The following is a 23,918-nucleotide window of genomic DNA, read 5'->3' on the forward strand; positions in this document are numbered from 1 at the left end:
TGATTATGGGTACAATTGATCCCCTAGAATTGGGTACAATTGATCCCCCTTCCAAACGGCATATTCTTCTTCTGAATTGATCATTATGATTGCTGATTACGAAATTACTAATATTTATCCAAAAAATAATATTTATCAAACATTTGTATGAAGAAAAGAACAAAAATAATTAATTTTGTCTTTATTATAAAAATAGCGCCTTTAAGTATGCAATGTAATTAGCGTTGAGACAAAGTTATAGAATTTTCTTCTTAAGTCTGCTTTAAATTGTGAAATGAGAACAAACATGACCAAAATAGTCAATTAACATTCTATCTTGGGGTTTTGTTTGATTTTTATACAAGGATTAGGGCTTCCTGAATAAAAGATCAAGTCTCCTTCAAAAGGGGATCAAGTCTCCCCTAACTTTAGAAAAATCGCAATTTTTTTACTCCCACGAAAATGCTTCTAGTTCATCAACGGGTTCAAGTATCGTTCTAATTTTTAGAGCATAGACACTTGAAGTTACAAGCTGTCAGAAAATGTCAAAGACGGCGAGTTGCAAAATTTTTCCAAAAAGATATGGTGAACATAAGAAAAGGGGATCAAGTATCCCCACTCTCCCCTACTGTTTTTTTTTTAATTTTTTGCGCAGGTTAACTTAACATAGAAACATGTATGCAGGTAAATTTACGATTATTCAGTTATTTTAAAATGTTCTAAAGAAAATCTTTTTATTCGATAAAATACATTTTTCAAATAATAGATTTTTTTTAAATAGTATAAATAGAATATTTTACAAGAATTTTTGTTTCGTTGTAATTAGGTAAGCAATCTGCAATCCATTATCTGTGCCTGTTCTTTTTATTGGTTTTCCAATGCCATCGTCACATTGTCAGTTGGTGTCATCTCTTGTTAAAAATCTTTTCCCGAACTCCGAACACGCGCTAAACGCTAAAGTATCCGTTCATATGGGGACCGTTATAATTTACGATGAAAAAAAATTCAACATTAGACATTTAAACCCATTTAGGTATGAACCTTTCGTTCTAGCACAGATACCTTGGTGCTAAAGAAATTTGAACAGATAATCAACACCAACAAATAACCATCATCGCCATCATCAGACGAATAAGCAAACGAAACCAGACGTCGGCGACCAACCAGCAGTCAGCAGGCAGACAGTACAGACAAGCAGCACTACAGAGTACAGGCAGAACTTGCACAGGCTCAGTGCCACTTGTTTTTGAGATGTCATTGAAGCATCTGGTACCATCAGATAGATTCCAACACTCTGCAAGCACTATGGTATATGCAGTTGATTATATTTTGTAACTCCGGTCAGGTAGCGGCGTATCGATTGTTTTATTTAGTATTCTTTTTTCCATTTTACTTGCGTTCGCGTTACATTCGTTCCAAACATAATTAGAAGAGTTGGTTTAACAAGTTTGCATTTACTAGCAATAAGATATCTTTGGGTGCAGTGCTAAAGTGAAGCGTTTACGACTAATCTGTCGTAGATAGAAGAAGAAAGTGCAGTTTTGGTGCAACAATTTGGATATCTAAGGCTGGAAATTCTCACCAAAGGGCTTGTGTAAGAAATTCATCTTCCACAATGCGCCTGTTTCCGGTTCGGATGTCCAACATCAACAAGATGTTGGACTTTTATTCCCAGTTTAACCCTTCGCCCTTGAGCATCAAACAGTTCATTGATTTCGGTAAGTGTTTGCGGATACTCTTATCAACTAACAAGCAACTACGCTCTACATATTCCATGGATTGCCTCAAATGACACAGATAAGACGACATTATATAAATCCATTCAGTGCCATAAGTGATCGAACTAATATAAAAATAACGAAGAGGATTTTTTGTTGAACGTTTTACAATTAATTGAGCATCTATTTTTATTAGTCACTCATGACTGAATTTATTAATACGTCCATTAATTGTTACATCCATAAATAACATACACATAAACGTTCGGCACTCCGAATGTGGGACAATACACATGACAGGTCGGAAATACGCTTCAACGAAAGGTGGTGCTTTTTTATTTCTGCATCATCACAAAATGTAATAGGTATAGACTAAATTAAACCTCGAGCAGCTGTTTCCTTCATACGTGATGATGAACTTGGCCGGACATCGCCTTCGTGAGAATAAAATAAGAATCACACGAAAAAACTTCTCGTTTAGATAGAGCGGCATAAGTAACGCATATCCATTGGGCAAAATCAACTTATTTCGATCCGTTGAGCATACGATTGATTTACTAGCGCTCGACTTATGCTCGACTATTGTTGGAAAATTGTAATACATGCGAAAAAAAATTGATTTTTATGTCACTTAAGCGATTTAAACCTAAAAGTGCCAACACATGGATACGACCACAGTGCAGTACATGAAGGTCATTTTTATTTATATGCAAGTGCAGGGAAAATTATTTGCATTCACAAAGCTGTATACTTGGGATCGTTCTTCGCTCTAGGAAATCCAACTTCTACAGTTCATGGCAGATCAAGGAACCTTCGTTAGAGCGGGCTTAAATTGAATATTTTTGTCAGGTTAGCAGAATTGGAGTTTTTTTTCGTAATATTTTACTAAGTAATTTGTTGAAATTGAAATCTTTCTCTGCAATTAAATTTTCTGCCGCCGAAATAAATTTCATTGCCATTCACAGGCTAAATAGCAACGGAAAACTTTTTTAAATTATTATTTTATGATTTCAAGTTCTTTAGAATAAATGGCATATACCTAACACATTTCTTTTGTTTAGAATGCAAGGGTATCTTGATTCTTGCATAAAATAGAACCAAGATTCAAACAACAACGCTAATTACTTCTGTTTAGCGCAAGGGCTTTAGTTCGCCCTGTTTAGCAAAAATTAGTAGCTCGCAATCCAGGTAACGACAAAGAAATGTTATTCAATAGTTCGGTTATTTTGAGTTTCCTATTGCTGGAAATGAACAAAATATGATTTACAATGCTGATTTTCGACAGTTTATTTCGATCGACCAAACAGGTAGCTCCCCCCTCTCCTGTGTGGTGTACCACAAGGAAGTAACATTGGGCCATTGCTTTTCTCACTATACACACGACTTAAGCAATTGTCCATAAAACGCCGTTCCCAAACATTTTATTCTCAAAACTGTCCAAAGTTTATAATTAGAAAAAGACTTACAGATTCTCTACAAATATATCAACAACATAATCAAAAAGTCATTCACTCCCAGTTGAAAAATATCGTATCGCAGTGTGGTCTATGTCTATGTCTATTCTTGCTCGATTATAATAGACGTTACAAAATTGTTGTATAAAAACACTCTTCGAACTTCCTCTCCTCCCTTCCTCATTTTATTCAGATTGTGCAATTTGCAAACTTGAATGTACGTGTTTGATAATTTAAACTCTACAAATAATACCCGTAATTTGTTGTTCAGCTCTGAAAATTGCTCTAGAACTCTTTCAATTCTAACGTTTTAATAATTACCTATATTTTAACTATTTATTATTATTTTGTAGTAAACTTTTTTAGATTTTCGTAAAGCATTAGTCAAATCGATTGTAGTTTAAGTTTTTTGTTTGTTAAATTTGTTTTAAAAATAAATCTCTCTTAACCATCCAAAGCTGTTCGGGTATATGACCCGAAACGCACATTCAGATCATCTTAATCTTCATTCCAATATACTGAAGAACTGAGATTTTTTAGAGACCAAGTATGTTCTATGAAAATGATAATCAAATTAAAGAGGAAATACTAAAATTTGGTTCTAATAAATCGGCTTATTGAGAAATATGTTGAGATTCGTCTCATCGAAGTAATCGATGAGATGAATAACAACACACGCATTGTTCAGTCCGACAAGCGGACTGAGAAATGAGAATAGACGCAAGAGCAACGCACCGAGAGAGCGAAACGGTTGCTCTCACTGAAAGCAAGATGTTTGCGCCTGGAAAGTTCTAGGCGGTTCCATCTGGCGCGAGCACGTGCTTGTGTGCTTGCTCGTCAGCCTATTTAAGGGCGCATTCTTTGATGCGCCGCGAGTCAGCCGTAATCAAACCGCCAAGAAGGGCGGAAGTGTATATAGATAAAGTGTAAATAATAGAATTAAGTTAATAGAGAAAAAATAGAAAGTAATTCAAGAAAGAGTGTCTTGTGCTTTCTTCCGCTGCTTCGCTCCGTCGCCTTGCTCCCGGGTCCAGCTGCCACAATCGGCTCTTTTCAGAGCCCCATCCAGAAAGAGTTTTGGATCTCGGTCAACCAGGCGATCGAGATCCCCCCGAGCCTCGGCCGCCAGGCAGCGTCATGAGGACCCGCCTCCCCTGATGGGACAACCATGCGTGGTTGTCTCTTCAGGTCCAATCCCACGAGGGGAGCGGACCATCAGTGGTAGTTTTCCCGAGCGCTCACATTGTCCCGGCCTTGGCCCCCAGGCAGACAGTCTTTGGACCTGCCTCCACTGTTTGGCAACCACCAGGGGTTGTCAAAGCCTTATCCCTGAGGGGGAAAAGGCAAGCAGTGGTAGTTTTGCCAAGGCCCCTCCGTCCTACAGTCCTATGGCTTTTCATGGCCAGAACACGCATGTTGGTATTATTATCAATAAACAAATATTGTAACTATGGTTCCCTATGAATCTCTAGGGAACTGATTAGTATAAATAGAAGTTAAGGTTGCAAATAAAGTTATTCCAGTATTGACCTTCAAACAAGTCGTTTCTCTCCTTTCCACTCCGAAAGTGCTCCCTGTCCAACAGGTTATGGGCCCAGCACTAGTGGAAAGGAGGAAAAGAGTGGAATCGGTGGTGGTATCCAGCCAGGAGGAAACCAATGGAAGGGCAAGCCAGTGCCGGGAATCCAGAGGAACGTCGTCGAGCCAGAACCGTGTGAGGTTGTCGGACCAGGAGCCTGGTGGGTCGTCGGACCGGGAAGCCAGCTGGAGGTCGACAAGCCAAGAGACACGGGAGGGAGGTCGTCGGACAGGTGCTTTGGAAGGTCGTTTGGCCATTGGAAGCGGACCGCAATTACTTGTGGGTCGTCGTGCCGGAAGCCATGGAAGGTTGGCGGGCCCGAACCGTGGAAGGTCGTCAAGTTGGAAGCCAGGTGGTGATCGTCGGATCTGGAACCTCTGGAGGACTTACGAGCCGAGAAGCACGGGAGGTCGTCAAGCCGGTGCCATGGAAGGGCGTCGGACCGGAACGCCAAGTGGAGGTCGTTGGGCTGGAGCCACTGGGAGGCGTCAGGTATCAGGAGGAGCGTCGAGACGGAACTGGACCGTTTGGTAGTGAGTCGAGCCTGGAAATCGATTGGAAGTGCGTCGAGCCTGGAACCGTTCGGAGGCGTCGAGCCGGGAATCCATTTGAAGGTGATATGCCTGGAATCCGATGGAAGGTGGTCGTGCCTGGAATCCGTTCGGAGGTGATCGACCTGGGAACCCTTTCGGTGGCGTCGAAACGGGAAACCAAGCCGGAAATCCATGTGGTGGCTTCGATCCGGGAATCCATGCGGAGGCGTCGAACCGGGAATCCGTTCGGAGGTGTCGAGCCAGGGATCCAATTGGAAGGTGGTTTAGCCTGGTATCCAATTGGAAGGCAGTCGAACCGGGAATCCGTGCGGAGGTGTCGAACCTGGAATCCGTTGGAGGTGGTCGAGCCGGGAATTCGAAGAGGGTCGTCAGGCCGCTGGGAAGGCGAAAAGTCTTGAGAACGGGCTACGGACTGCAAGGAGCGTCAAGCCGACGGGAGGTTGTCGTCGAGCGAACCGAAGGCAAGTTGTCGTCGAGTGAGTCAGGAAATGGTCGTCGGGCGAAACCGGTGGAAGGTCGTCGAGCGAAACCTAGTCGTGCTGAAGGCGATAACGTTCGGTGTGTGTCGAGGAGGAGTAGCCACATCAGCGTGTGTTGAGGAGGAGTGTTGAGATTCGTCTCAACAAAATAAGATAAAGCGATGCAAAACCTTAATTGGATGTCATTTTTTCTAAGTACAATTTTTTTCTACCGGAAAATCCGGGATAGCGGTCAAGAATGCGAACCCTAAAAAACTTAAACATCGTCAGATTGATTTATTCTTGACATTTCATAAGCTATAAGTTATAAATAATTTAAAAATAAAATTGTTTTTCGTGACTTTTTTCTTTCGGATTCAACAACAGATAACTCGGTAAAACATATCAACTTAATTTAAAAATATTGAAAAACTAGAGTCAATTACCTACGCAATGTATCTAATATCACAAAAATAGGCCAGCATTTGCGGCCTGGAGAACGCGAACAAAGAACAGGTCAAATTTTCCTGAAACGGATATTTTGCGAACAGCAAATGAAATCTTTTTTTCCTGAGATTCATGTTTTAAATTCAGTATATTGTATCGTAAAATATTTTATCTGAAGGTTTAAACACAATTATCAACTTTCTCGTAGTCTGTAAGACATTTTGAATTAAAAATAAGTTTTGTTCATTCTTCCTCGTTCGGTAAAATAACGCAAAGTCTACACAATTTTCGAAGAGAAAAGATTTTTTTTTATTTTTTAAAGCATAAGTAAAACATTTACAATATTCTACAAAGTTTCTAAATAAATATTGTAAATTTTTGTACAGTAAATCTTTAATATAAAAAAAAAGCTAAAAAAAAACGTCCTTATGTCTGCTAGGTTTCAATTTCTACGCCGTAAAGTCGAAAACTCGAAAATGGCAATCAAATATTTTTCGCTACATCGTCGCTACAAGCTGTTTCAAGCAATTTCAATTACATGTATCTGGAATGTTGTTCAATTTTATCATTAATACCCATACAACCATTTACTTATTTTTCAATTCAAAGTTTTTTTTATATACCAAATCTTACGACACGGAGAGTATTTTCAGTTTAAAATTTTGCTCAAAGTTAGGGATTTCAAAAAAAGAATAAGAAAATAGAAACCATTGAAACATTGAATATGTAAAAATTGCATTAAAATTTAAAACTAGAATCTTATTGAAGAATGAAGAATGTCATTTTAGAACCTCACAGTACTCTTTAAGTATTTTGTATACCAATTTATGATAATTGATTTATGCATTTCAATTAATGTATATTTTTTAAGAGACTTAACATTTGAAACGAAAATAATAACTTTTTTTTAATATTTCCTTCTCTGGATTTTTTCCAGGTATTCAATTGCGTAGTATTATTGGGTTGACAAACATACCCAACGGTATTCAAACATAAATAGGTCAAGACTAGAGATAGCCATACTTTCCCATCCGAATTATCATCATACACCAATTGAAATAAATACATTGAAAAAATCAGAGAAAAACATCATTACAGATAAGATTAGGATGTTTCGCTTTACCCAACAATCACAGTCGTATCAGATCCCTCTCCCATTTTTCTTTGGTATTTCGCATCAAACTTGTTGGAATCGGTTTATGAGCTAATCTCTTGAGTACAAGTTATCAGGCGCGGTCCTATGAGGGGGGTGATCGGGGTGATCACCCCCCCCCCCCCAAGCGGCAAAAAACCGTTACGAAATACTCGCAAACGCTGAATTAGATATAAAAACTAAGCACTTTTCATAGTAGGTGTACTTTCGAATTCTCAATTTTTTCCACTCCGTGGGGTTGTTTGTACATTAAATGAATTTATTAATCACTTAATAGCTTAAAATTGAAAAGAAAAGTCGGTCCGCCAAACTAAAACAGCTGTAACTTGCAATTCTCTGGAACGAATTACATCAAATAACTTTTGCTGAGGTACTTACAGCGTTGAATAAGAATTTGCTGACCATATACGCTACCGGCCATAAGTTTGGGATCACCCCCTCAAAAACAAGAAAATTTGTTTGGTCATATCTCAGTCATCTTATGACATATTGCATATCTTTTGATCTCATTCTTAAGTCGATGATCAAAACCTTTTTCGTATGTTTTGGCAAAATGTATATGTTTACTTAATATGACTTGAACTTGGCTTAACGTTGGAAAATTTCCAAAAAATCGCACTTTATATTTCAACCCGATCAGTTCAGGGTAGGGAAATGCATTTGATTCTTTTTTCATAAATGTAAAAATACATGTTTTTAAATTTTGTGCTCAAAATTTACATAGTGCTTCAAACGAATAAAATAGCTACTTGAGTTATCGATCAAAAGCTTGGGCTTACCCCTCAATAAGTTTGGGATCATGCAAAATATTCAATTTATTTTCGTGCGGGTCTCTGTCATCAAACAACGTATCGCTAATCTGATAAGTTATATTTAAAGCTCATGAGTTGTTTTCGCTTTTGGATATTTAGTGAAAATGTTTTTTTCAGACTACCTTCGTTAAAATTTTAGCCATAATTTAATCATTTTTTGATTATGTTCACCAAATAGCCAGTTTATTCAATAAATGCCAGCAAACTTGTTTCCACCATAACTTTATTATCTTACGAGTTATTGCAGATCGGTTTGCTCCATGTTTGATGGATCAACATATCTCGATCCTTTTTAGAAGTAAAACAGACTTGAGCACTTAAAGGTTAAAATTAGTTTTGTGGCCGTCCAGATATCACGTGGACAGAAAAATGAGATTTTTACCCTCTTCTCTCTCTCCGTGCAAAAGTGTGGACATTTGACAATCCCTACCCCCTCCCAAAGATGTCCACCTGGACAGATTCGATTTTTATTGCCTACATCTACATTTCCTAATACTACATTTCCATTTCTTGGTTTAATTTTCATTGCTATCTCCGATTTACAGAATGCATCTCAATTTGAGATTCTCAAAACCTCATATTGTTTTCCGGATTGAAGATACCGAAACTGTCTAGACAATTTTAATTAAAATGAAACATTTAATTTTCAGAAGATTATTTTAAAAAATAAATTCTTATTTTGGAACTTTTTTTGAAAAAAATGAGCTTGGATTGTATTCGCCTCGACGTAGCAAAAATGATCGATTTTTATTTATTGATATAAAATCATTCTTCATAACTTAAACTATTTTCTGATATTTAGAATTTCAATCTACATACTTTGAAGTTTGAAAAAGAAATTAAAATTTAAGATAAATATATGGAAAATGGGCAAACACATCAAATTTAAAGTTTATTTTAAGTAAATCATTTTTTTTTCTTTCCATTTTTTATTTACTGTGATATTTTACGTCTTCCATTAGCTTTTATGCTTTTATACCCCTTTGGCTCATTCAATTTTAGCCGTTATCACAATTAAACAATTTGAATAATGATCAATAGTTTTTTATAAAAAAAATGAATTATTTAATTTAAATCTTTCAAAATTAAGTTAATTAAGTAAGAAATGGTTTCGATAAAGTTGTTCTGAGACCAAATTATGATTAAAAGTATAAAAATAAATTTCAATTACTTATGGGGATTTTATGGTTATTTAAAATTACATTAAAAATGTGAAACTTAGATTATTGGTTGAAACCTGATATCAGTTATGCTTCAGATTCTATACAAAGCACAAAAAAATAGTGTTTTTCACCTGCTTTGAATAGCACTTTTGCTTTGAAATTCTATCATCACTTTTAAAATATTACACACAATGGTATTTTTTTGCAGAATATTCGGTGATGCAGACGGCACTTATGAACACATTTTAAGCTTATTGACGATTTTTCATTTTCAGAATATTCGTTTCACCGAATACTTGAAAAGGGCCAATAGTTGGTATTCGGCCGTTCGCACTATTCGGTACATCTCTAATGATATCTATTCAATTTTTGAAAAATACTGAAAATACTACTTCTGAAACTAAAGGTGATGAATGAAAGCTAAAATCGAGTTCAGAAATTTATTTCCAGAACCAATTTATAAAACATAGGCTCTAAAAACTTGCCTATGTTTAAATTTTTACCAGGTGAGATAAAACTAATCCGTAATCCCCGACTATTTTCTCGGAAACAAGACAATCGCTCAAGTTGAATATTTGAAAGACATTTTTCTAATTTTTGACCAACAAGGCTGGATTTCAGGATTTACACTAATTATATCGAAGATACTGTTTTTAGTTCATCTACACAATAATATCTAAAATTTGAGGTAGAAATCCAGCTTAATTTTTAAGGTTATAAAATCCACTCTGAATCTGAAAGTTTGGTTATTTCAATTGCAATTGAATATGAATTTTCACTGAAATTTTGAAATAGTTTAAACTTTCAGAAATTGACTCTTTATTCAATATGTTTTTATTTAATTCAAACGTCATAAAAAAAGTTTAAAAATATTGAGAGCATGAAGAAAAATCTACTTATCACTTTTTTCATGAATAGTTCGTTGCAGATTAGTTACTTTTTCTTTGGATTCAGTTTCAACAAAACCCATAACATATCTACTACACTAGTATGAGAGCTTGAAACTCAAGAGAAAAACAAATGAAAATGAAGTTTCAAAAGCTTTATACCTAAGAATATGATTATGAAGATCTTAATTTAGAATTAAATTTATAATTAAAAATTGAAGAATTTGAACAAGAATTAATAATAATTTGATACTTTCGAACAACGATTCAGCCAAATACTTCAGAAAAATAATTAAATATTCAGTTTTTAATTCATACCAATTATTAACAAACACTTTTCTCAAATAATTGTGATTTTTTTTTTAATTTTCTTCAAAGACAATTTGTGTTTAATTTTCATTTGTGAAATAACATTTATATCGGAAATTTTTTTTAATTATTCTTAAAGTTATATTTTTTCAAGTTCCAAATGTAAAATTACGAAAATTATCTTTTTATCAACACTTTTTGGCGCAGATTGTTTAATAAAAAGATTTCAAAATAAGTATAATGAGGCAATTTGTTAAAAGTTTTCACTATTTTTCTTAAATTTCAATTTTTTCAAATTACAAACCTACAAGTATATAAACCTACTAAATAAAAGACTTATTTGCAACTGCAAACAAGTCCCCCCCCCCCCCCCCCCCTCCTTCATTCACCACTATGTTTCTCAAAATACACGTTTTTCCGCCAGATATTTACGATTCTTCTTATTGACTGATTTTAGAAAATCACCCCCCCCAAGAGCCAACTCTAGGACCGCCCCTGCAACATACAATGAAAAGCACGCACTCTGACGGCCTTGGACAACACATCTACTATTCACAAAAAGTATTGATTATATTTTTTTTTTCAACTTTTTCAGGCCTTAATGCGTGCCCTACCAAATCGTTCATATTTCTTCGGAAGGAATTACCTGTACGACTGGCTAATATTATGAAAGAAATAACCCTGCTACCAGAGGGTTTGCTTCGAATGCCATCAGTAGGTCTAGTCAGTGCATGGTACGTGAAAAGTTTCGAAGAAGTACTTGCATTTGAGAAAATTGACCCTTCCAATGAGAACCTGGAAAAGTAACTACCCCATTGAACATTAATTTCAAATCCCTTCAATTGCTAACCTCATATGTTTATTTTTGAAATTATTTTTATCGACTTTAGATTCTGTAAATCACTTATAAAAATTCGAGACCGGCATTCAGATGTTGTTCAAACTATGGCGCAAGGTATTTTGGAACTCAAGGAATCCCGCAACGGTCTCATCGAACCATCAACTGAAATATCAATGCAATATTTTTTAGACAGATTGTACATGTCTCGTATTAGCATCCGGATGCTAATCAACCAGCACAGTAAGTTTTCGAAAATGTTTTTTTTCTCGTCACAGAAAAGCAATTCATAGTACACTTTTTTTAGCCATTCTGTTTGGAGAGATTCCGCAATCCGGGCGACACGTGGGATGCATTGATCCGTTATGTGATCCACATATGGTAGTACGTGATGCCTATGAAAATGCTCGATTTCTTTGCGACCAATATTATCTAGCCAGTCCCGAACTGGAAGTGATCGAGCATAATGGTAAGGATACCATGCATTGTTTTTACTTGCGTGTATTGATTTTTTTTTATTTTTATAAAGATCAGGAAAAAGGAAAGCCCATCAAAATTGTATACGTTCCATCACACCTGTATCACATGTTGTTTGAGCTGTTTAAAAACTCGATGCGTGCCGTCATGGAGTACCATGGAGCCGATTGTAGCGACATTCCACCCATCAAGGTGACCATCGTGAAAGGAAAGGAGGATATCTGTGTCAAAATGTCAGATCACGGTGGAGGTATTCCGCGATCCCAGGTCGACCAACTGTTCAAATACATGTACAGCACTGCTCCACAACCGCCAAAGTCCAAGTCCGATCTACCGCTGGTACCGTTAGCAGGTATGTTTAGCCTATCTACAATCCCAAATTTCAAACAAGTCCTGATTTTAATCTCTGTAGCCAATTCAATCTCTACTTAGTTCTTACCCCTTTTACTGAGATTGAAACACAGAGAAAAATCCAAATATCAGAAACTACCTATATATTTTTTTAAATTCCTTAACTCTAAATATGGTGAATTGTTTTGCTGTTATTTGACGGCAAAGAAAAAAAAATCTTCGGAGAAAAGAGACCCATTCCACCTTGACATGAATTCGCTTCTCTCAGGGTCAGCTTTCGGGGTTGACAATTTTTCTCGAGGGGACCCTTACATTTTTTTTTAAATTCTACACCGTCTTAGAATTAAATTTTATTTGCTACTGCAAGTACAAGTAGTACTCTTTCTGTGGGCTGGTGGTGTTAGCGTTAGCCAGTTAGATGCTAGCCATTAAACCCTTGAAAGATGTACGCTTTAGCCCTAAGTAGAATTTAGATCTCTTCAAAGGAACATGAAGTTTCACTGAGATCCTAATATGTGTGTGTTCATTATCAATTTTATAGGTCTAGATAAAAATCCGTTGAAAATCTTAACTCAAAAGTAAAAGTTTAATATAAGAATCAAAAGGATCAGTTCACAATTCAGAAAATCAATACAAAATCTTAAATGAAAAATATGAGCTCTGCAAAAAATTCAGTACCAAACAATTTATTAGGTAGATGGCTGAATTTATTTTTGGAAGTATGATGCTTCGTTGAAAATGAATAATCTTTGAAAGATGTTAACTATGAATAATGAAAACATTATAGTAAAAAAAAATGTGTGATTTTGTCTTATTAAGAAAATGTTTATTTAAACAGTTTCAATTGTTCAAATAGTTGAAGAAATGAATAACAATTGAATAAATGAATTTTTCATTATTATCATTCATTTTATCATTATTTTAAATGCTATTTTACTGCTTCAAAATAGTTCAAAATGTTTTATTGTACAGTCGAGGGTTAAATTAAAATAAGATCGAAGTCAAACTTCCAAAAAACACATTCAAAGAGTCTTAGGCCCCCTCTTTAATTATATTAACGGGTAAAAAATCACAGATTCGAAAAGGGTCCCTTAAACTGTTATATTTAACATTTACTAATGATTTTTTTTTTAATTTCATTTTATGTTTCTTGCGTGCGCTTTCCTTACGTCGTATGAAACATCTTAAGGATTTTTTTTTATTTTGCACAGGATTTTCATCATCTGGAATGATTCATCCCTACTCTATCCGTGTCTAGTTGATGTGTGATGTGATGTGGAAAACAACTTTAAATTTGTGTTTCACATCTAGAATACGTTTTCCAGAAAACAAATATTCTAAACGAAGCAGCTAGTTAATGTTTGTTTCTGTATGTTTTTTTTATAATTAAACTTTGTGTACCTATACATTTTGTTCATACGACGTTATGAAAGCGCACGCGAGATCTTTGGTTTTCTAGTTTTTTGTTTTAAGCAATTTATAAAATAATTCCCCTGGGGGGGCGGTGAGTTGCACCCTACACAGCAAGAAAAATTCGTGTAAATTTAGATCGAAAACGATGCACGAAAACGGAACATCGATTTTGATGTAAAATTCTATCACGGTGTATTTTTTTCGAGGATGTAATTTTTGAGGCGTGTAAATTTAGATCGAAATCAATGCACGAGATTGGATCACAAAAGCCGTCGTGTAAAAATACACAGGGATGTAAATTTTAAAATTTATTATCGTAAATATTGATATTTTTTCTAAATATTATGGTTTTTGCTTTTGTCTTGAATAAATACGCCGCATGTATCATTTTTAATTCACATTTATTTCCGAAACTGAACATAAAAAAAACATTCGGAAAACGTCAGGCTGATATTGTTGTTGCATCCGATGATTCCCAGCACGGGGACGTTTTTCGAATCAGCATGATCAGCATCCTCGAATGGTTCCGGAAATCATAATTTTTCGGTCAGCACACTCGAATTGTTCTGACAAAAGTTTCTCCGGATAATCACTGGCCGGATATCAGCCGCTGCGAAAAATCTAACCTTGCTGTAATGGAGAGAAAACTTATCAGTTTCAACCATATTCTTTATTTCACGTCTCATAAACTTACTACTTTAAAGACTCTTAAAGTGCTCCTGTAGCTATGCCTTTGAATGACTCGTTTCCGAATAATTTTCCGACTTGTTTACTTTGTGCCCGATGCGCAAACTTACTTGAAATATAAAAAGGCACAATTTAAATACTTGCATTCAATTTTAAACCAAACAGATATAATTTTACACTGTTTGTGATATAAATTTCATTGACCGGTTGATTTTTGCATGATGCAGTGTAAAATTAAATCAAAACAGTTTATTTCTATTCAATTTTGGAAAATAGACTAATATTACATCGAAAGAAGTTTAAAATTACATCTTTTTGTAATTACACTCAATAAAAAATAGATCACTCGTGTTTTAGATTCCGTGTCCTTTTAGAAATTTTTTGCTGTGTACACCGGTGGACCGAGGCAATTGCCACCCATTGCCCCCTCTCCCCTCAATCCGGCCTTGACTTCCAAGGATTTTTCGACACTGTTATGATTCTAGACTGGAGGGATCAGAAAAAAAAACAAAATAATACACCCAAAATTCAGCCTCTGTGCCAATGGCGTGTAGTCAATTACATAGCGTCATTGGTACAAGAAGATAACGCGATCGGTGCTGATTCGATTTGCTCCCACCGGCATTAATCTCCCAAGTTAACCGAATTGCGTATGTCTGAAAGAAACAAAATAAAAACGCTTTCACGTCCCTCCCTATCGCATCACAAGACGAAGAAGGATGGAAATAAATACCGGCCAACACCAGGCAGCCAGCGAACCGAGCACTGTGCGTGTGAATGTAGCAAAAGCAACAACAAAAACATCCTTCTAATTCAATCCCTTCAATCCACTGGCAAACAACCACGGCCGAGCTGTGCGTGTGTATGCAGTAAAAGCAACAACAAAAAAAACATTCCTTCAATTCAATTCGCCGGCAAACAACCACGGCTAAGCTGTGCGTGTGTATGTAGCAAAAGCAACAAGAATATATTCCTTCAATTCACCGGCAAACAACCACACCGGCCAAGCTGCCCGGCTTTAGCAGCTGTGTATATGTAGCGTGTGTATGTAATAGCAGGCAGTAAGCAAAGCACAGTTCTCATTCAATGGGTTTCCCGTTTCCTCCACTCCCGTTCCCTTTCCCGTTTCCATCGAAAGACAAATGAATACCTTGAAAGGAGGCCAAACGCCGGGAAGCCACTGTCGTGCGTTTCTTTTGTGATTGATCGGCGGCAGAATGCCTATGACAAATATCCCTCTTCCTGCATGAAGCTCAAATAGTACACTGGTTAAGATGTCGGTCTGGCAAGACCATTTGGTTAGTGAATTGAGTTCGATTCTCCCTACGGGGCGCTATGGTATATATTTTTATTTTCTTGTTTCTGGGATGAATTATCCAATAGGAACGAAATCCCATAAAATGTTTTTCTTGTTTTGCTTGAATGTAGTGGTCATGCATCATTTTAGTTGGGAGCCGAGTCCTTATGCCAGTTACGGTTTTTCAAACATATCATCTTCGGCACAGTGCACATTTCAGCGCATTATCGGCACAGAGATGTGCTAAATAGGCATTGGATTTTTGCAACCTCTTCTATGGGTGTAGCAAACGTTTGGAAATTGAGTTTTTCTTTGAAATGTAAATGATTTGATAATTAAAAAATTTAAGGTGTTTGTTTCGCGAATACGATCGATTCAAAGAAGAATGCCACAAAGTGTTAAATTTTTGGCAAAAAAGTACGATCGATTCTTTGAGCGTTCACACTAGAATTGACCATTTTTTGCACCATTTTAATTTCCACCATCTTAACCAGAGCTGTTAGAAAATTGATAAAGTTTAGACTGTTTTTTTTTACAGTCAAATGTTGTTCCCAAATTTTCTTGTATTTTTAGGAATTTTGACCCGCCGTGGGTTGAGCTTCGACGATTTGGAGGTACATACTTTGAAGCGTTGAAGGGTGGATCTCAATAGTTACTATCGTACAAAATGAGCGATTTTTCTTGGGTTCCATGTCGTGTTGTAAGTAGTTATCATGTGGCTAACCCTGTTCTTTTTAATGAAAAGTTGCAGGTCATATTATAGGATGGTTATGCAACGCTTTGGAACATCGTTGAGTTGAAAAACTTCATGCTTTAGAATCTACAGACCATTCATCAACTACTATAATATCTCCTATGAAAAGTACATTGAAGGGACAGCTAGGGCAGTGGTCACTTTAGAGTATTTTTCATATTTTCTTTGGGGATTGGAGACATGCTTTGAGTTCATGAGGGGTCTGTAGTTTCCAAAGCATGAAGTTTCTCAATTCAACTATGTTCTAAAAGCATTGTTTGACCGTCCTATGTGATAATATTACCAAGACATGTGCTAACCAAGGTTGCGGAAATCAAAGGAAAATCTTTAATTACACAGAATTATGAGTAAATTTCCATCATAAAATCTTCGTTAGAATTCCGTTATTATTCTCGCATTTTTTAAATTATAAATTTTAATGTCAATGTTTAACTTGGTTTTATTAAAACTTATTCGTGAAAATGTCATGAGTTAGGTAATATCCAATGATTTTTTTCTAATGCAATTAGTTTTTGTTTGACATGACGTGTTAATGAAAATCATAGATATAGCGTCACAGGAAACCGTCAAAAATTGTTCGGTTGAAATCACAGAAAGACAATTTATCTTATCAAAAACACAAAAACAAATCGCAATTGGTGTAAATTTTTATACTTTTTACAAAATAATTCATTAAAAATATATTGACTGATTTTTTCGCAATTTGCATAATACCTTTCGAAGCCAACAAACACTTCTTTATTGTGTAGAAGAAACAAACCGTTTTTAAGACAAAAAAATATGCTTTTCCTCAAAAAAATAAATAGTAAAAAATCGACACTCCTAAAGAACTAAGAAGAGTGACGAAACATGGCTCGGAGGAGCATTTAAAGCCTTAAATTTGTTTTATTTTCTTCTATCTATATTTTACAGGTTACGGCTATGGATTACCAATATCAAGGCTCTATGCTCGTTATTTCCACGGAGATCTTGTTTTATTTTCATGCGAAGGTTATGGGTCAGATGCTGTGATATATTTGAAGGTATATTAACATTGATATCTGAATGACACCTGAGAGCTGTAAAATATGCTTCTATCCCACAGGCACTGTCTGATGAGGCTAATGAACTGTTGCCCATCTACAACAAGACGAGCTCTCGATTCTACAAGGCTACCGTTCCTACAGGAGACTGGTCCAATCAGGTAAAACCAAAGAAGGTGAAACCAATCGTTATATAATGGAGCTTTTTCCTCCCTTTTGTTTTGTTGGATATGATTTATCACGAGTTGCAAAATGCTTTCCGTTACACATCACAGAACAAACACGCCCTTTCCCTCTAATTGACAAGCTTTTTAGTTAAGCTTTTACACTGTGCTTTAAAGGATTAGGTTAAAAAGTGTACGAAAAATATTAGTTGTTTGTTTTAGATGTTGTACATTATCGAATTGTGTTAAAAATATAAATTTCTAGCGCCAAATATAACAAAACGATGATTAGCAAAAAAATCGGTTATTGTTTCTTTTCCCAAACACGTTACACTACTGGTATTGTGTAAATATTTCTCAACACTTGCAAAAATTCACATGTGTAAATAAATGAAACATCTATTTCATGATTAAAATTGCACTTATCATCAGAACAACACAGCACAAACTAACCATTGTTGCCGAGGATATTCCAATTTCAAATCAATAGTGTATTTGTTGCTAACGAATATTACATATAAATATTTGTCGTTGCATTTCTCTCCGGTAATCGGTGACATTTTATTCTTAATTTTAATTGAAACAAAGGCAAAGCTTCAATCACAGTAACAATGGGTCTATTCTGCGATTCAAGTGACGAGACTTAGAAAATTTTATATAGTTTTGTTAGTCTTGAAATTTTCGTTCAGATGAGCTGCTATTAGTCTTCATAGTTCATCGATACTGAAATTTCTTCCCTGGAACATTTTCTGGAGTCGGGACGAAAAAGTAAAATTTCGTGAGTCACATCACTTGAGTTGCAGAATAAGCCCAATCTAGGTTTATTATTATCATTTTTATTATTTGGTAACACAGGTCTCATTCAACGTTTGTTGAGTGTAAATATTAGTATGATTTGTTTTTGATTTTGAATAAAATATCGTAAAATAAATTCGAAGAACGATCCTTTTGAATAACTCATTTTCGTGATCAAAACTTTTTTTTTGCAAAAAAATGCTTTTATGGTAAATTTATGTTCAGTTTCAGTTTGGCTAGTGAAGTAGACAATGTGCAACTCGAGACCCCATACACCCAACCTTCGGGTAGTGGTCATATCACCTCTTGTCTGCAACTCCGATTCTCTACCTCCCCGTGGTACTAGCTGGGGTGCGAGCAACCTTAGCGGAGATCGGGTACCCAACCCCGGTGGATGCTTTGGTCGCATGCAGAATGAGTTAGGGGGCTTCGTACGCGTCTGTTCTCCATGTTAGGGGCGGCGTGCGGAGTGCAACAACGTCCTGGTGGTGTTCGGGACCCAAAACAGCAACATCACGACGGTCCTCCTGCGAGATAGTGGGGTTAGCTGCGGGCCTTGCGAGCCTGTGACTACTAAAAAACATAAGCAACGAATAACGAACAACAAATTTCGGATGGAAATCGGCAAAGACCCACGCGACGAAAAGGGACTAGCGATTGGAAACTTGGAACATGGAACTGCCGATCTCTAAATTTTGTGGGCAGTACCCACGTGCTCTCCAACGAATTGAAGAGCCGCAAATTCGACATCGTAGCGCTGCAGGAGGTATGCTGGAAGGGCTCCACGGTACGAACGTATCCAGATGGTCGTGCCATCTACCAGAGCTGCGGCAACACACACGAGCTTGGAACAGCTTTTATAGTGATGGGAAAGATGCAAAAGCGCGTGATCGGGTGGTGGCCGATCAACTCACGAATGTGCCGGTTGAGAATCAAGGGCCGGTTCTTCAACATCAGCATCATCAACGTGCACAGCCCTCACCTCGGAAGTACCGGTGACGACAAAGACGAATTCTACGCGCAGCTGGAGCGTGAATACGACCGTTGCCCAAAACATGATATCAAGATCGTCATCGGGGATTTCAATGCTCAGCTCGGCCAGGAGGAGGAATTTAAACCGACAATTGGAAGGTTCAGCGCGCACCAGCTGACCAACGAAAACGGCCTCAGACTCATTGATTTCGCCGCCTCCAAACGAATGGCCGTACGTAGTACCTTTTTTCAGCACCGCCTCCCACACAAGTACACCTGGAGATCACCGTACCAAACTCAATCACAGATCGACCACGTTTTGATCGACAGCCGGCACTTTTCGGACATCATCGACGTCAGATCCTGTCGGGGCGCCAACATCGAGTCGGACCATTATCTGGTGATGGTGAAGATGCGCCCAAAACTCTCCGTAGTGAACAACAAGCGAAACCGGCGCCCGCCTCGGTTAAACATCGCGCGACTGAAGCAACCTGAGGTCGCGGCAGACTACGCGCAATCGGTCGAAGCAGCGCTGCCGGCAGAGGGCGAGCTTGACGAAGCCCCTCTCGAGGACTGTTGGGATACCATCAAAACAGCCATCAACAGTGCTGCGGAGAACGTCATCGGTTATGTGGAGCGATCTCGACGGAACGACTGGTTCGACGAGGAGTGTAGGAGGGTGATGGACGAAGAGAATGCCGCGCGGGCGGCAGTAGTGCAAAGAGGCACCCGTCGAAATGTGGAAAATCACCGACAGCGGAAGAGGCAGCGAGTCCGACTTTTCCAGGAGAAAAAGCGCCGCCTGGAGGAGGAGGAGCTCGAGGAGCTGGAGCAGCTGCATCGTTCCCAAGAAACACGAAAGTTCTATCAGAAACTCAACGCATCCCGCAAAGGCTTCGTGCCGCAAGCCGAAATGTGCCGGGATAAGGACGGGGGTATCCTGACGGACAATCGTGAGGTGATCAAAAGGTGGAAGCAGCACTTCGATGAACACCTGAACGGCGCACATGCAGGAGATCAAGACGGTGGGGGAAGGTACATCGCCGGCGTAGCCAACGACGAAGAGGAGCCACTCCCAACGATGAGTGAAGTTAAGGAAGCCATTCGCCAGCTGAATAGAAACAAGTCGGCTGGGAAGGATGGCATCGCAGCTGAACTCATCAAAATGGGCCCGGACAGGTTGGCCGACTGCCTACACCGGTTGATAGTCCGGATCTGGGACATAGAACAGCTACCGGAGGAGTGGAAGGAGGGGGTAATATGCCCCATCTACAAGAAGGGCGACAAATTGGACTGTGAGAACTACCGAGCGATCACTGTCCTCAATGCCGCCTACAAAGTGTTGTCCCGAATCCTACTCCGCCGCCTCACGCCACAAGCAAACAGATTCGTGGGAAGTCATCAGGCCGGCTTCATGGAGGGACGGTCTACGACGGACCAGATATTCACATTACGGCAAATCCTCCAAAAATGCCGTGAACACCAAGTCCCTACGCATCATCTATTCATCGACTTCAAAGCCGCATACGACACGATCGACCGTAACGAGCTATGGAAAATCATGGACGAGAACGGCTTTTCCGGGAAGCTAATCAGACTGATCAAGGCGACGATGGATGGAACGCAGTGCTGTGTGCGGATTTCGGGTGAATTGTCGAGTTCATTCGAATCGCGCAGGGGGCTTCGACAAGGTGATGGTCTATCCTGCATGATGTTCAACGTGGCGCTAGAAGGTGTTATTCGACGAGCGGTGGGCGAAATGCGGGGCACGATTTTCAACAGATCCAGTCAACTTATCTGCTTTGCCGATGACATTGATATAGTCGGCAGATCATCTGCGGCGGTGGAGGAGATCTACCGCAAACTGAAACGCGAAGCAGGAAGGATTGGGTTGATGATTAATACGTCCAAGACGAAGTACATGCTGGCCTGCGGATCCGAGACCGACCGAACCCGCTTGTCCAGTAATAACAAGGTCATGATCGACGGCGACGAGCTGGAGATAGTCGAAGACTTTGTCTATCTCGGCTCACTGGTGACCGCAGACAATGACACCAGCCGTGAGATCCGGAGGCGAATTATCAGCGGAAGTCGTGCCTACTATGGACTCCACAAGCAACTGCGGTCGAGAAGACTTTGCCCTCGTACGAAGTGTAACCTGTATATGACGCTTATTAGACCGGTTGTTCTCTACGGGCACGAGACATGGATATTGCTCGAGGAGGACCTGCGTACACTCGGAGTATTCGAGCGACGAGTGTTAAGAACCATCTTTGGCGGCGTACAGGAGAACGGAGTGTGGAGGCGAAGGATGAACCACGAGCTCGCGCGACTCTACGGCGAACCCAGTATCCAGAAGGTGGTGAAAGCTGGCCGGATACGCTGGGCTGGACATGTTGCGAGAATGCCGGACGACTGTCCTGCAAAACAGGTGTTCGCTACGAATCCGGTAGGAACAAGACGAGCGGGGGCGCAACGAGCGAGGTGGTTAGACCAAGTGGAGCGTGATCTGGCGAACGTGGGGTGCCCGAGAAATTGGAGAACGGTTGCTATGAACCGAGTGAATTTTAGGAATTATGTTCGTCAAGTTATGTCGTGAGACGGAATACTATGTAAATAAATAATGTTCAGTTTCGATTAATTCGGCTAAACAATAAAGAATACATTGTCCAGTCCAAATTAAAACTTGAAAACGAAAATTCTTGCACTTGCCAACATTTTCCAGTTTTCGTTTGAAAAAAAGAACATCTCTAGACTAGCTAACTTGTTATCGTATCATAAGTAAATGATAAAAACAAGTTTTGTATACATGCCTTCCGCGGTAATGGAGGTCATTTATTTGTGCATGGAGCTGTTAAATATTTCACAAAAAAAGTGCTTGGTGTCTTGTTTTATCATACGTTCACTTTTGGTTTTAAATAAGCGCTTATTAAACGTCGTACGGAACCTTCCTATTTTATTTCCAGAATCAAAAATACTACAACTCTACGAAAATATGATTTACGAAGTTGACATCAGCTTTTTAACGATTTTAAGTTCAGCCTCAAAATGTATGGTGATGTTGGGCAGGTTTTTTTTCGCATGCAGTACCGTTACTTTTATCTATTGTATCTGCTTATCAAATCAATAATTTCGGATAGCATTGACTGGAAATAACTATTAACAAACTTCACAACGTTCTTCTTCTAATACGCCAGAACTCGGATATGAATTCAAAGCAAATGAACGCCCAACCTAGACGTAACACAACGCTTTCCAATGGGATTTAGGACACAAGTAATGTTGTAGGAAATTTTTGAACAGCATGTTTTCGGGTTGGTTGAACGATTTAAGCGCTTGTGAGCATTCGATGTTAAGGGAACGCATCTCTATGAATACAAAACTGAGGCTAATAAACTGTATGGATGATGTTTAGCATAAAACATATCTTCAAATATTTGTTGTTTTTTTAATTAGAATTTCTTCAAAACGTTTGCTGAATGATGACATCATTTTTTTCGGATCTCAACAAGTCTTCAAGTTATTCGGGCAATCTTTTCAGAGTACTAATTCCATTCTGTTTGGTTACTTCGACGGTGTTCCAATATTTTTCAATTCGATGGAACTCTTGTGTAGACGTTGTTCGTAAAGTACCATTCTGAGATTTTTTTTCTGTAATCACAATCTGCTAAGGGGCATGATCAGGCGCGGTCCTAAGGTCTGGGGAAAATTGTTCTAGTTATATAGAAATTTTTCATCCGTTAAAGTTCTAAGAGGGTTAATACGCCTGACAAACCGATGTATCTTCTGTGTTTCAATCGTTCTACTCAAAAATTAAATTTTGGAACCCGTGTGACATAACTGAAATAAGATTTTCAGACAATATTCCGCTATATAATAATATATTTTACATTATTCAAAGACGAAGAAAAAAAAACGCTATCAGCTATCAAATGCTCAAAAAAAATTCCACTTAGTTCATTGGTAACCAGGTCGGACTCGGTTATCCGTTGACTCGATTGTCGAAACTAGATTATAAATGTTTTAGAATCGATTATCCGTGAAACGTATTTTTTTTTCATGTTTTCATTTCTGTTTTTACGTTGTCTTCAATAAAGCATGATTCATTATTTTTTTCTTATCCACTCAAAAGTAAAGGGACTTTAACTAAATATATATTTTTTATGATTTTTATATCATCTATAATAAAAATGAAATAAAAAATGTTCATAAAAATCAATTGAAGGATAATCGAATCTGATTTGATTAAACGTGCTGGTTCACCCTGTACAAATACAGTACCGTTCATAACTGTATAGAGATTGGAGGCGCGCGCACAGCCACTTCGACTTTGAACTTCTATTACTTTTTACTCTGATGATATTTTTTGATCAAATTTTCTGCGTAAGATAGATCAACTATCACACTATCATGTCACAAAGTGAGAGCTTTCTAAAGTATGTGTGGCTTGAGATACAGAAATTCTACAAAAATCGGACTTTTTGGACTTTTTCCATTCAAACTGCAATATCTCAGAAACTACGCTATGCTTTTTATTGAAATTTTGCAGAGTAATTGTTGAAATATAAAGTTAGCACGTCAGAAGTTTTTGAAAAGTTCTATCGATGACATCGAAAGTTACGCGAGGTACAATAT

The 23,918-nt window shown here is 38.0% G+C and overlaps 1 protein-coding gene across 2 annotated transcripts; it reads left to right on the forward strand.

Annotated features, from left to right (window-relative positions):
• The first annotated feature begins 1,144 nt into the window (after positions 1-1,144).
• On the forward strand, positions 1,145-22,717 carry LOC129745904 (pyruvate dehydrogenase (acetyl-transferring) kinase, mitochondrial). 2 transcript variants are annotated; one of them, XM_055739282.1, is made up of 8 exons: positions 1,145-1,697; positions 11,109-11,316; positions 11,404-11,594; positions 11,659-11,820; positions 11,881-12,180; positions 17,243-17,352; positions 17,415-17,513; positions 22,481-22,717. In XM_055739282.1, the coding sequence occupies exons 1-8, from the start codon at positions 1,595-1,597 to the stop codon at positions 22,550-22,552; spliced, it is 1,245 nt and encodes a 414-aa protein (XP_055595257.1). In that variant the 5' UTR covers positions 1,145-1,594; the 3' UTR covers positions 22,553-22,717. The 2 variants fall into 2 exon arrangements, with proteins under 2 accessions (XP_055595257.1, XP_055595258.1); XM_055739283.1 differs by having other exon boundaries at positions 1,146-1,697; positions 22,250-22,717.
• Positions 22,718-23,918: the final 1,201 nt, after the last annotated feature.

The sequence above is a fragment of the Uranotaenia lowii genome, chromosome 2, assembly GCF_029784155.1.
Source record: "Uranotaenia lowii strain MFRU-FL chromosome 2, ASM2978415v1, whole genome shotgun sequence".
Classification (NCBI taxonomy): Eukaryota; Metazoa; Arthropoda; class Insecta; order Diptera; family Culicidae; genus Uranotaenia; species Uranotaenia lowii.

What these genes read in the sequence shown, in the direction of transcription:
- LOC129745904 (XM_055739282.1), top strand. Translation starts at nt 1,595, where the DNA reads ATGCGCCTGTTTCCGGTTCGGATGTCCAACATCAACAAGATGTTGGAC. An exon ending in TCCAATGAGAACCTGGAAAA is followed by an intron (nt 11,317 to 11,403) that starts GTAACTACCCCA and finishes TATCGACTTTAG; the next exon opens with ATTCTGTAAATCACTTATAA. An exon ending in ATGCTGTGATATATTTGAAG is followed by an intron (nt 17,353 to 17,414) that starts GTATATTAACAT and finishes TCTATCCCACAG; the next exon opens with GCACTGTCTGATGAGGCTAA.